The sequence below is a fragment of the Lagopus muta genome, chromosome 12 (assembly GCF_023343835.1).
Source record: "Lagopus muta isolate bLagMut1 chromosome 12, bLagMut1 primary, whole genome shotgun sequence".
Taxonomy (NCBI): domain Eukaryota; kingdom Metazoa; phylum Chordata; class Aves; order Galliformes; family Phasianidae; genus Lagopus; species Lagopus muta.
The window spans coordinates 2,094,636-2,108,962 of record NC_064444.1 but is presented as its reverse complement, the minus strand read 5'-3'; the positions used below and the strand labels follow the sequence as shown (position 1 = coordinate 2,108,962).

At 45.1% G+C, this 14,327-nt stretch overlaps 1 protein-coding gene across 1 annotated transcript in view; it reads right to left on the bottom strand.

The window, feature by feature from the left end:
* Positions 1-14,327, bottom strand: part of ZCCHC14 (zinc finger CCHC-type containing 14) — a 45,555-nt gene that overhangs the window by 26,864 nt on the left and 4,364 nt on the right. The window contains exon 2 of the mRNA XM_048959058.1: positions 6,809-6,932. Within this exon, the coding sequence (XP_048815015.1) occupies positions 6,809-6,932 (124 nt within the window). The remainder of the gene's footprint in view (positions 1-6,808; positions 6,933-14,327) is intronic.

Genomic DNA, 14,327 nt, shown 5'->3' with positions numbered 1-14,327 from the left:
ATCATACCCATGTTTTTGCAGGTAATTTACTTGCTACTCTTCCATAGACTGTTTATAAGAAGAACTCTGCTCGCTTTGCAAGCACGGCAGCCCAACTGCATCTCTGCTTGAATGATGCCCATTGAATAATTCATCCACAGGAGTGGAAAACACAATAGAGAGCTTTCCAAGGCACTGTTGTGCCACTTCCTTTCAGCTGTGTATATTAATGATGTAATTTTAGCAGGGTTACCCCCTCTGAGTTACTGTTAAAAACAGCATCTGCACCATCCGCTGATGAAATGCATCCACTCCAGGCACTGAAGAAACGCACCAAGTCCACTGCTTTTCTTCCAGGGAGATAAAAGAATAAATCAGGAAGAAAATGAAGCATCGACCTTTTAGCTCTGTGTTCCCTCATATCTGAGAAAGCACACTGACTTTAAGCAAAAATCACTGTTTGGAGTAATTACAGCCTGTGATTTCCCTGCATGCAACAAGAAAGATGAAATCAGAAGCGAAGCCTGACAAAGCATCCCAACAATGCCAATGCTGACCATTTGTCTCCTTCACTCCTCACATGGCACAGAAACAGACACATCATAGGGATGGGAGCCACAGCTCCTCCCATTGCAGGAACGCAGCTTGCAGTGCCAGCACTGCTTGGTGTCCAAGGGAAGTGCAGGACACAGGCGCAGGATGCTGGGGCTCCTGGAAGTTGCCCCAGTTTCCACCACCTACAATCCCTACACAAGATGTTATTCTCTCAGCATCCACCCCCAAATGTCTCTAGATGCTGCTCTCACCCATTCAGCTGCCAAATCTCTTAACCCAGGCCTCAACATCTGGCTCTGTCCTGGCACTTTTCAACAGATGAGCTTTAAGAATTGTGACTGCATTAAACTGAAGAGCTCGGCTTTCTTTAGACAGCCCCACTTGATTTCCCTTTGATTATTCTCAGCTCTGTTTCTATGGACAACCACCCAAATGTTAACGTCACAGTTTTCTCATTTGGTTATCAGCAAAGGAAGATAAGAGTTGGAGGCACATTTAAGAAAGGAATCTTGAAGTACTCAAGTAAAACAAAGGGGAGAACTTGTTTCTGCCGGTAAAACACATCCCAGAGAACTTTTTGGATCAGGAAAACCCTGAACATTGTGACAAAGCCAAGCAGCACCTCCCAGAGAGCTGTAAGCACTAAGCACTAAGCCAGCCCTGATGTGAAACAAGGTTCACCCCAGCTTGATAGGTAGGTACAACAAGACCAAGGCAAATCACCAGCGAAGCCCTATCTGCAGCACAAGGACTCACAGCTCTTGCACAGGATTCCCCAAAGCCCCAAACCACCAGCCTATCTCCAGTCTGAGAGCCCCCCACTGCCTTCTGACCTATGAATCAGGGCTGGCATCAGCTGGTAGGCAAAGTGCAGAACACTCTTTAAAAAAAAAAAATAAAAAAATACTGCTAATTTCCTCCCCCTCACTGCACATGGATGCCCTTCAGTCAGAATAATGAGCTACTATTTGCAAAAGGTCTCTCACCAGTTTAAGTATTATTCCATTTGCTGTTTCTTTTCTGTAGCCCATCTGTTCCCTTCAAGCCAAGCACTGAGCGTGAGAAATCATCGTCGCTTCCACGGAAATCAAGTGTTGTCATTTACAAAATAAGGTCACTTTCGTATTAGAAAGAAGGGAAGCAGAGCAGAGAAATATTTGTGGTAATAGCAGGGAAGCAGAGAAGGTTGCTGGCAAGGTAAACTGCTTTGTGAGATCTTCTTGTCCTTCCCCTCCACCTGCCTCCTCATTTTCAAAGCAGACCAGTGCCACAGGGGTGCTCTGTGCTGATGCACCCAGGAAGCACAGCAGGCCGTCCCCAGGAGCTGCCATGGAGGGAGCTCTGCAACTCAGCCCCTGCTTTGAGGACACAGCGTGGCTCTGTGTGCCTGCCCACACGAGGCAGAATACAACCAGCATAACCTAGAGTACTGCTATTCAAAATTCAAACATCAGTGTTTGCTTTATTCCAAAGCCAGACCTCTAACCTTAACTGAACGCCAGCAGCAGAAGCGCAGGCTCCCTGATTTATGCAGCACCCAGGCTTCAAGACCTTCTTAAGATGCAGTCATCTTCAGGCAATGAGGAAAATATGCAACATCAAAACATCTTGCTTTTTTATTTTATTTTTTTTAGTACACTAATCCTCAGATTTGATTGCTGGAATTAACTCCAAATAGCTGATGCTCACAAACTTGTGTATTAGAGACAGTAAGTCGGGTATGCAACGCCTTGTGTGATTGAACACTTTAAATTTAACACTTCAACAACACTGCTGTGCTTTAGAAATAGAGTTTGTTCTGCTTCAGAGATCCTAGAGCAGAGACATACACAAACAGCTGAAAAATCCCATACAGTTGGTACAGGGAGATTTTTTTACTATAGGATTACCATAGCCTAAATGTTTCTTTAAGCCCTACCCGAACAGTGGTTGACCCAATATTGTGGGAGGTGATGCATTCACCCAAAAATAGAACAACCCAGCTGCAGAACAGGGTGCTGTGAAGTCTGGACCTGGGCATGAAGGATCTCAAGGGTGAGTCTGAGGAAAGCTCATTGGGAGGCAAATCAGAGGTTAGAAGTTGAGGGTTGCTTGCACCACGCACCTCTGCCAACTTTCAGCTTTACCTCCCTGCAACCTGAACCTTACCTGAGGTTGGCGGGCCTACAGTCAACAAGGGTGTCCTTCACATCCTAGAGCTTGCCCAAAATTAAATCAATACATTACTGAGATAAGCCTTCCCTCAAGCTTTCCCTCACGCCCACAGACTGTGGCTCCTTTTGTCCTTACAGTCATGTGCTGCTCTGTGATTATTCCAGCCTGGGTCACGCTGAGGATCCACAGGATCCCTGATGGGGACTGAGAGTGTAACTTCAATTAAGCCACAAGTTGTTTTTTACAGTGCTCAGCAGAACTACTAAATGGAGTCCAGATGGTAGAACGAGGCCTACTGTACTCATCTGACATCTAAAAGCTCTGTTCCTCTGTCCACAGAAGACAGTTTGTGCCTATCATTAGATGCATGTGTTGCAGGAATTTTGATTCAGCTTCCCTGCATGAGGATCACATTTCAACAGTTGCTTCATCTGAAAACAGCCTGGCTTGGAGGCAGCTCTGAGGTTTTGTGCAGCAATAGCAGAAAGGAAAGATGATTTAAGTACACAGGAAGCAAGGCTAGGGGAATTTTTGTCACTTTGCAGGAAGTTGGACCATCTTCCAGACTGCTTTGTGGAAGAAAACACTGCTAACTGCCACCTGCAAAGCCTCACAATAGCAACGAGCATCTTACAGACACCAACACTGAACTTTCACTGCAGAAAATTTAGAACAGGCTGTGACCAAACAGAATTTCACCCAGCGTTAGGAGAAACTGCATCCCTAGATAGCAGTCATCATACTGCAATGGTTTGCAGTCTCCGCTGCCTTATTATAAAGATTCTTTTGTTCTGCACTTCAGCATCTGGCATAATGTACTTTATTCCACTGTGCTTTTGGAAAATATGCTGTGGTCACTGACCACGTTTAATACATGGCTGAAATGTCACATGCACCAAGTATTGCTTGCCTACAGTGCTATCCATACAATGGCCAAATCATCCTCCTTGGAACGTTACAGTAAGTAATTAATAACATCTCTGGTGCACAGGAAATCACTATCTTGTGTCTGTTGGTTGCTTTGGCTTTTTTTCCCCCCGCCCCGAGTTGAATTTTCCATTCAGATTTGATTACAGTAACTGCTCTCTTGTGGGAATGGCCACAGAAAGTCAGAGCAACTCAAGCTCCGTCAGCTTGTTACTAATTAGCTTTGTGAATGGGACTTCCCATAGGTCAAACAGGACTTTGGCATAAGGACTGAAATTCCCTAAGCTACCACAGCAGGATTGGCTCCAAACAACAGCTGCTGGTTAATATACTGTATTTAACCAGTGAGCTTCTTAAATCGAGTTTTGGTACCTTCATCAGAGCTCCTCCAAGTGACATTGCTTCCTGCACAGGCACTGTGCTCACAAACACAGACCTGCCTGTAGCAGGAACCATCCCCACGCTGCTGCTGGAAGTATTTCCCTACCAGGCATGCCATTCCAGGCACAAAATTGCACCTTCAAAACTGGAATCAACCAGACATCGACACCTACTGCAATTACATTTGCAGTGCTTCAATTCTTTTTCTAGTAGAAAAAAGCCCAGAGCAACACAAGGAGGAAGGACAGCACTGCAATGCTCAGCTAGTAAGCTGAAAAAAGCTCAACTTGCATTTGAATTGGATTGCTTTGTTTGGATCGGTGCTAAAGGCACATTAAAAACCATACTGCACTCTAGAAACAGCAGAAAAGAAACCAAGATCTAGCAGCACATCTCTGCTGAAATTTCAGTTACACAGAACACAAGAATCTGGCCTATTTGTCTCCCTTCTCCTTCATCACTGAGATCTGTCAACACCTTGAAGCCTGTGAGTCAGCCTCCCTGCAAGCCCCTGAGAGGGCAGGATCCACTTCCCAAAGTTTACCTCCATTTAAGACAACCTCCACGTCTGTGAAAACAGATGTGAAATAACTGACAAAGCAAGGGTAAGAAAAGCACGATTTTACTTCTGCATGTCACAGCTATTGGACTTGCTACCAGATCTGCATGCCAAAGGCCATCTGCATTTTTCCTAAGCTTGTACACAGGCCTACAACAGCTCACTGGAATACCAAGTCTACTCTTTTCAGCTCTCTCTCATACCAAAACATGAAATATGTGAAGATAACAGGCGGTTCCAAACTGTGGATCAGGGGAAATACAGCCACAAAGGGCTCTCACAGCCCAGCCCACTACAAATCCAGCCACTGTTCCACCACACATCATGCACTCCTCCTGACATTTCTACAAGTCAGAAGTAAAACTCTCATCAGATTGAGACACACTGCCTCTAATCCAACTAAACACAATGGATCCCACATCTTCACTGAGTCCTCTCATTTTTCCTCCATTTCAGCTAGTCTTTTTGAACTGAGGCCCTTCCAGCTCCAGTCTTTTGCCAAGAGAAACACGCAGACTGGAGCAGCTCAATACTTCTGACCACAAACAAGAAGTTGTCCTCTCAAGATGTGCTGATTGTCTCTAGCAAGTCTTGTGTCAGACTAGAATTACGCAATGGGTCAAGCAACTCATCCATCCTCTGCTCCTGAAACTGAATTTCCTGCACTCTACATTAAAAAATTACCAGATCTTCCTGAACTGAGAGGAGTGTTTGCTAAGAGAGACAGAAATATGCAGTGTGGTATTGGTCTGAGGCTGGCCAATAACCAATTGTACTCCAACCTTAGAAGGAAGAACTCCCTACCATACAGGGTATCACAGGGAAAGGAGAACTCCATGTAATTTTTGCTGCTGGTGAACCAGAAAGCAGAGAATCAGTTAGTAAAGGATTTTTACTTTTGTATTGTATTTGTAAGGAAAGCTCTAAATTAAAAAGTTATGGTCTCTGAAAACTAAGCAGGTACCCTATAAAGAAGAACAGATCAGAGGAAGACAATTTACACAGTGTACCATGACTAATCTTGGCATATATGGCACTGGAGCAGCAATCACCAGGAACAACTGAAAGCAGCATTGAACCCTGGCCTATTTATATCAGGTGAAAGCCACAAACCCAGCCACGCTTCTGCTTAGTGCTGCATTTTTCTTCCTACCCTGATAGCTTTTACAGCTGGAGAAACAGCTCCTTACAGCACGATTCTGCTGTACAAAATGATTGCTACTTACAGCTATTGGGATTATAGTTGGGTATGTCACAGAAAAGGAGGGCCAGTGGATCCTGGGGACCATCCTGGGGATGATTAACTACTTCCAGGCTGCATCAGATCCCTTCCCTCCATGCAAAGTGGAAGACTTGCTTGGAAACCCTTGATCTCAACTTATGTTGTACTGAAGTATAGTTAGGAGCCCCATAAAGAGTTCACAAAAGCTGTTCTACGTGAACAGCAGCTCGTGGTTCAAAGATCTTCCTCACTTAACAGTGCCTTTTGTGTGCATTAAACAAGAATACCCTCAGTCACACTTTAACCTAGATGTTTTAATGCTTGTAATCACAGCCCTGAGCGCAAACTGAAAACACTAACTGCAATTCATCAAGCCCAGTTTTCAGCCAGGTCAGCACACAGTAACACTTGTTTTGTAGCAACATTTGGTGTTTTGAGGTTGCAGCTAAGGTGTTCAAGTGCTAACAAAGTTGCAGCTCCTTCTCCTCTGCTCCCCTCTTCTTCCACCTGCTCAAGCATTCCTGGGAAATGAAAGTGGAAGCAAGCAGCAGCCCAGCTGCTCTTACAGATGTGTTCTCCTCAGTGAAGTAACACTCATCACCATACACTTCATTCAAGATATGAATCTCAAATGATATGAATCTCTATGATGATTCTGACCATAGATACGATGAATCTACATCATCTCTATTACGAGAATGAGAGGCAGAGTATCAGATTCACTCACTAGAACATTTGGTGAGAGCTCTGTCTTTCAATCCCTAGGAAACATTCTCACTTCCCAGCAGAATAACCATGCTGATCACACTCATCATCTCTGGTCATCTCTTGCTGACCACATCTCACTGATAAAATAATACTCCTAAAAGAAGCATTACAACCAATAACCTCTACGACGTCCTGTGCTCATCCCAACCCTGAACTGAAGCAGCACAACTCCAGTTTCCAATGGATGAAAACAATGCCAATTGCCACAGAGATACAAGTGTTCTTTCCCCCACTGGAAGTAGGCATGCAGTAAAAGGACACACCTTTGGAGTGTTTCCCTGAAGGCCTCTTGGGTAATGACTCCTCAATGGAATGTGTTGATGTATGTAGGACATTTTCCAAACTGTTACTGACACTGTTTATGGGGGTCTCGGACCTTGCAGTGACCTGGAAAGAAAAACACAAAAATGGATGTAATAAACTCGGGTGCTCAAACACCACACCTTGCTCCAGCTTCGAAGGCAGGTAGGAGGTGGATGCTTCCAAAACCCAGCAGCAATGCCATCAATATTCCACAAGCAACAGCCCAGGGAAGTTGTTGTAGTCAGCAGCTATTCATAAATCTAGATTAGCCAAGATAATCTACAAAGCTACTTAGATATAATTCTTTTTTAAAGAATAGTCACACAGCAGTCAATTGTAGAGATATTAAGCTCTCCACACTGCAGCCCTTCACTTTTCAGTGAGAGAACACAGAGAGAAAGGGCTCCTGGAAAGCATCAGTCACTTCATGCTACTTCACCTACCTATGCAGAGGCAGACTTGAAGGCATTTCCAAGTACTTCCACATGGACTACAAGGAACAGAATCCACATTAGGGAAAAACTAATCCTTGTCTCTGCTGTTTGGAAGCCCAATTCAGTGAAAAACAACACGCTGAGAACACCTAAGCAAAAGGCTGCATCACCATCAGAACCGACTGCGTGGCTTCACGTGTGCCTCCTCTACTACATTTAGCATAAGAAACCAATTTCCACCATCACTTCACATTACAGAAGCAAACATAAGTTATTAGCAAAAGCAGAACCAAACACTGCCCACTTCAGTTGCTGCCCACAGGACCACTCACAAGTATGCAGCAACACAATCTATTACTTGGGGCAACACAGTCAACGCCTGCCTCCCAAGCAAGGCAATTACTCTCTTGTTCTGTAGGTAATGAGAAGCAGAAGTGGATGAACAGTCACATTAGCAGCACTGAACACAAAGATGTAAGTATCTCAAAGAGGAAAATGTGTTTTGAAGAGGTAGTGAAGGCTAACAAAAGCACTCCTAATAATGCACTGCTTCCATTTCAATTCCACATCTCGAGTTCACATGAAATCCTGCAGAGCTGGAATTAGAACTGAGCATCAATTTTAGGCTTTGATGAATCAAAGCAGAAGATGCTCCTCTCAACATTAGCTTCCCTCTGCTCAGGATAACCAGTAGCACAGAGCAGCTCCCTGCAGCAAGGCTCCCTCACACCCCGCTTGCATCAGAGCCCCACAAGCTGGGACAACCTGCACTGAGATCCAGACAACACAAGTCAAAGCCAGCACCTCCCTGGCTGCACAGTTAGCTCTTGCAGATCCCATCTACTACTGACACTTACACACATTTTAAGGCAGTAACACAAGCAGAAGATTTGCTATGGCTGCAGACACAGAAAAACTTACATGTGCGAAGAAACCAACTGAGAAAGGCAGAGGAATGTCACAAGAAAGCAGGATTGCAAGTCCCTGCCTTCCTCCCAAGACCAGCGCTCTGCCTCCAGATTGAAAAGTTTACTTCCCTACCTCCCCAGCACAGCTTTTCACCAATAAGAAAAACGTAGCATCAAGCTCCGTGCTGTCAATACGAGCCATTAAATGAAGCCTGAAGGAAGGAGGAGATGATTCAGATCCCCCTGCCAATGGCAGCCTTCCCCAGTGAGCTTCCCTCGCGCTGTGCCTCTCCTGGAGCTCATTAAGCTCTCGCCGCTCTGGGCTGAGCAGCCCCAGCAGCCTGATGCCAGGGGAAGGACTCCCAAGGGCAGCTAAATAACAGTCAGCTACAGCATTACATTCAGGGCAAAACCACCTTACCCAAAACAGCCAGGTTCCAAAGACTGAGATCAGCAAATAAAAATCATACTTGAAAGTGAATAAGAGCACAGTCACACGGATTCAAAAAAATCCCCAAGCAAGCAGCCTGCACCACAATGTGTTTGCTCCTATCTCGTCCTCCCTTCTGTCCAGCATTCCTACTATAAGCGTGACGTGCAATTTAAAATCTGCATTTTGTTTATAAATAACCTCCAGCCCTTTCCATAAAGATTTCCTTTTTATAGGCTCAGTAAAGAATAACCTAGCCCTTAGTCCTGACTGCCTGAGCTCACACACAACCCGATTCAGCCACACTTCAAAGCAAAGCAGCTTCAGATGGGCCCAGAACAACCACAGAGCCCTGAAGAGTTCCAAATGGGGCTCTTCATTAGTGAGCTGATTGGTGTAAAACCACTGAATCTCTGCCTGCTCAAAACTTTTGTCCCAAACTTCAGATCAGTTTTTCCACTCATTTGAACATACCGATATCGCAAAGGCTTGGATGTGGTTCCAAAAAGTAGAAAAAGGGAAACTATTTCACGGATGGGTTTTATTTCCAAAGATGTAGCAGCATTTTTCCCAAAATTATTTGAGGCTGAGCAAAAACCAGAGCAATAATCCATCAGCTCTGAGCTGCAGAGGATACTGTCCTTGGAGGGCAGGGAGAAGCGCTGGGAAGAGATGAACTGTAGCCGCTCAGCGAGGACTTGGCTGAAGCAAACTGCAGGAACAACTGGCAAAGGTTGGCTCTCTAAAGCTGTAAGAGTCTGCAGCAAAGGTGATAACCTTACAAAGACAACAGGAATAGTCAGGCTATGTACCACAACAAGCTGCAGAAGTGTCATTTTATGTGTGCTTTACGCACGCAGAAAGAAAATCACAGATCGTTCAAGGCCTAAGAGGGCACAGAATGAGACTGAGGGGCTGGATTTCCAAGTAACGTTATTTTTGAGATCACCAGCAGAAAGAGTTCATGGAAACTAACTAATACAACAGCAACCCTAGAGAGATAGAGCACTACAAGATTCTTTGTTGTGCCTCGCTCCATCCTTGGCACAGCATTCCGTTGAGGGCCGGAGAGCAGGAGAGCCCTGTGATGCACCGCCCAGAGCTGCATTCAGATACTGGCAGTGTGACACCAGAAGATGCACACTCACATGGGTGCAGAAGAGATGGTCAAATTGTTTTTCCTTTAAATTCATGCCTGCTCCCCTCCATACCGAAGCAGCTGGCTCACAGCTACACTTTGGGTTTTCCAAATGAAAAGCAGGCTTGCCTCCTGAACCTTCAAATTAAAGCAGTTGCCACAATCAAGAGCAAAACGTTCACCATAACTAGTGGCAGGTTGAGATTCTGCTTGAATCCTCCTATGCCTGTTCTCCATGGTAGCAAAGCCACTCCATCCTTCCCAAGGGATCCCTGGGTGACACCAGCCTGCAGCCCCCAGCCCTGCAGCTGGCTGAGAAAAAGCCCTGCTGCTGACTGCAGGCGTCAAATGCACCAAGGTGAACCATGCAGCCACTGCCAGAACGTCAGCCATCACATCTTTCCCTCTTTAACTGCCAGCAAGCATCTTTTTGTTCAGCAGAACACAATTATTTCCTTCTCAGTATCAGCTGTACCAACAGGCACAGATTTTATTTTACTTCGTTTAGGATTTTGCAGTGCTTTCTGGACTTCATCCATCACAGAGCACACCACAAACTCACCAGGAGCAGTGCACCCCAACAGCTGCTGCCCAACACAGCTCTGCCACCAGGCAGGACAGCTGAAGGCAGAGCAAAAGGTGGCAAATCCATGGTGCCAGATGCAGGAAGTGTTTGCTGCACTCCACAGGGACAGCATCAATTTCATGCAGGAAAGCCCCTTCAGAAAAATAACAGGACTGATAGAGGTCAAACAATGTGGTAAGAATTGTTATTTTCCTTTTATAAGTGAAAACAACAATCATGCATTCCCTTAAGAATAACTAAACAGAACAGGGAAAATATATGGCTTAATAACAAAGTATTTGCTGATTTAGCTTGAAATGGAGCCAATGCTAACAAATCAACATGCTTGCTACCTAAAATGTAGCACGACCTATAATTTAAGGAAACAATGATGTAAGATCTAAGGGAAGAACCTGCTCAAGAAAATACATATCAAGAGGGATAAAATATTGTTTTCTATCCCTATTAAGGCATGAATTACACAGGAAAAAAGTGAGCACAATCTAAGAATGGAGTCAGCTAAGTGAGACACCATGGCTGCAGCTGAAAGGAGCTGATATTGCAGGAAAGCCCAACAGAAGCACTTCTGCTGTTACTTGCTTTCAGAAGTCCCCCTTCCAAAAGGTTTTCCACAGTTTTAAGCTGACCTGTCTTAAGGCCAATGCAGATAACACATAACAGAGCACTCAGGAATCAAAACACTGAAGTCTAGGGGAAAAAAAACCAGTCAACTCCATTCGCTCCTGCCAGTTTCATATTAGTGAGCATTAACAGCAGCTTATTTTGAGGTTAACACCAAGGTCTTTAACATGGTGCAATCCTGTTTGCAGAAGTGCTGCAGCTTGATGGCACTGATACAGCCCCTGCATGCTTAGGCAGATAAGCTGCTATTTGCCAACAGATAGCTAGCTCAGGTTCCCAAATCTTTTAGCAGAAATGCATTGCTAACACTCCAGTGTCAGCCTGCTGATGCACAACACTGCTCAGTAGGTTAAGTGTGAGCCAGAAAGAACAGCAAGGAAAGCCCAAAAGCTCGTAGGGCTGGAAACCCAGAAGGAGCAAGATGGGGCAGCAGCAAGCCACCACCAGAACCACAGCCTCAGAACCAGCCTGCTTTCACTTACAGATGCAAATCCCTCTAACTCCCAATGCCTAACATCACTCCTTTGGCAGATTAAGGGTTTTACTGATCTTCCCCCCCACAAAAAAAGGAACACCCACAGACACATCCAACTTCTCCCATAGCCACTGCTCCACACTTACACGCACCTGGAGGCTTTGTTGGACCTAACCACAGCTGAAGGTGCCACGTGCCAGAAACTCGTAATTCCAACACTTGATGCCCATCAAAAAAGCAGCACCAGACAAGTGGGATGTGTCCGTGTTTTTCAACAGCAACTCTTGCAGAAGATGGTGAGAAAGCAATTCACAGTAAAGCAGGATAATAGATAATCGGTTGCTTTTGTCCTGTGAGGCCATTACTGGGATGAAATGAGGCATGCAGTACTTAAATACTTCAGGATAATCACCCACTTGCTACAAGGCTCCACCACAAATTCACTGGGACAGACCAAAGAAATCTGGATCTTACTGAGTTCCACTAAAAATCTTTTAAAGAACTGCAGATACCTCATTAATACTAGGAATATACAGCAACTGCTCAGTAAGAGGGCTTTCACTGCTTTGTGCTGGGTATGAATGCCAACTGCCAGACCTGGTGACCATTCAGTGCAAAGATGTGCCCTTATCCTATAACCCAAACAAGCCCCCCCCCCCAAAAAAAAAAAGAGCCCTCATCACCAAAACACAACTCCTTATAACCAGCTCTTGGGATCATTCCTGCTCTCCATCCCAGCTCTGAGGTCTGTGTCCCTGTTTGTGCTTTGGAATGCTCCCAACCACACAGACATCAGAAGGGAAGAGGACCTTCAGCTTCTCAAGCATTCAAAGCACAGCCATGACCCACTCTGCTCCAGAAGCCTTCTGTCCTTAATAGCATCTGTCTTTAAAATGCCAACACTACACTGACTTTAGAGCTACAGTATTTACATTGCCACTGTAGGCATAAGAAACCACATGTATGTGTTTGGGAGGTAAAAGAATGGACGGACCCAGTTCTGAAGCCTGCTGCTGTAATTCAAGCCATGAGACCCTAAGCATTTCCCTAATGGCTCTTCTGTACCACTGCTTATTTAAGAGAAGACCAAAGAGGAAATCAGTGCTCCAGCCTGCCAGCAAGCAGTGCCTACACCTAATCACAGAAGAATGACAGGATCTCAGTTTTAGCAATTCAAACACACCAACACCAAATCAAACGGCTAAATGCTTCCAAACAAGGATGCTGTTCAGTACCTTTGAAGTCAGACACTGGAATCCTGTTAGGTGTGGTTACCTACTGCTGGCTCTGCTCTTCAAGTGGGCTCTGCACACAAACCTGGTACAGATCACGATGCACAGCACCTCATGATAGGCATTCCACTCCAAAAGAGATGAGGTCTTCAATACCTTATGCTTAATCAATCATCATCAGATAAAAGAGTAAATAAAGTGGAACGTGTCCCTAAAATGAAGCTTCAATCAGCCTGCACAAAAACAAAGGGAAGACAGCTCATGGAACAAACAAGTTCAACACATGTCTTTTTGGCTGCTCTCCCCCCCCTGTTTGGAGGTGCAGCCTCCTGATTTCAGTTCTTAAGCTCAAGTTCATTGTGTAGCAGCATCCAATAGGCAGAGGTGAATTTGGTGGTGATGAACCCTGTTACTGCACAAACCCACTGCCTTCCAAGGATTCCTTTGTATTTCAGGCTCATTTCTGAGAACATCACGGGTTCAACACTGAACCACTTTATTACAGCTGGACAAAAGTTTCCAAACAAGAGTGCTGGCAAGAAATTCACCAGAATTGGAAGCTCAACACTTTTTAACCAGAACTCCAGCAGGTGTGTGCAAGCCACACTGCCTCAGGCACCCAGAGGAATCAATGCACACCTGAGGACTGGCACACAGCCCCAGCTGGGAGCCAAAGCTCTGCCCCACTGCTCAGCATGGTGTGGTTTTGGAAATGAGATCATTCCTGAGATAGCAATTACTGATCTACTGATATCCATGAATAAGCACCTGATTCCAGCCAGCAATTGCTATTAACAAACTACTGAAGCTATAAAATACCTTTTATTACGCTGTATGGGAAGTCAAAACTTAATTTTCCCCACACAATTTTCTGTTCTATTCCTACAAAGCTAGCAAAAGCCACAGCAACACTTGACAGATCACAGCTAGGTTGCTTACCCTGGGGCTCTGTTTCAACCTACCAAGCAGGTGACTTCTCCAGCTCATCATTCCACAGCTGGAATATAAAACATGAGCATTGCTGAAGACAGGGTATGCACTTTGAGCCACCTGCAGCAAATGCTGCAGAAACTAACACAGAAGGCTCTGAAGGAGACCCCTCAGGATATCAGCTCTACACAAGTCCAGTAGCCTTCAGTCATTTCTAAGTTTTAGATAAGCCCATGGAATTAGCACAGCTGAAAAATAGCACCTTATGCTATAAACTAGAAATAGACATTAGTGCTCTATTTGGAAGCTGACTGGGCAGCAGCTCTTTCCCCATTCACAAGCTATCAACTTGGAACAGCCACAGAACTGCACTGTCACCAACTTATTTCCATTCAGCTGCAAACAAACAGTGCTCACACCTATTTCTGACCCTGCTTCTGCAGCTGAAGCTCCAGCCAGATTGCTGCCCTGGAGAGCTCTCATCACAGCCAGCAGGCAGAGTAGGTGCTAAGCAGCCAAAGCATCAACTTACTTCCCTTGATTCACAGCAAGGTCCTGGTGAGTTAATTCAGCAACTTTCAGAAATACAAGGTGGCAGAAGCACAGGCAACTTCCCTTCTTGTTCTAGGAGTTACATCCTCAGTGCTGATGATACAAGACTTCATAGAAAACATTAGTCTGTGCAGAGACTGACATTACACCTAGAGCAGTGCTGGTGTCTGAGT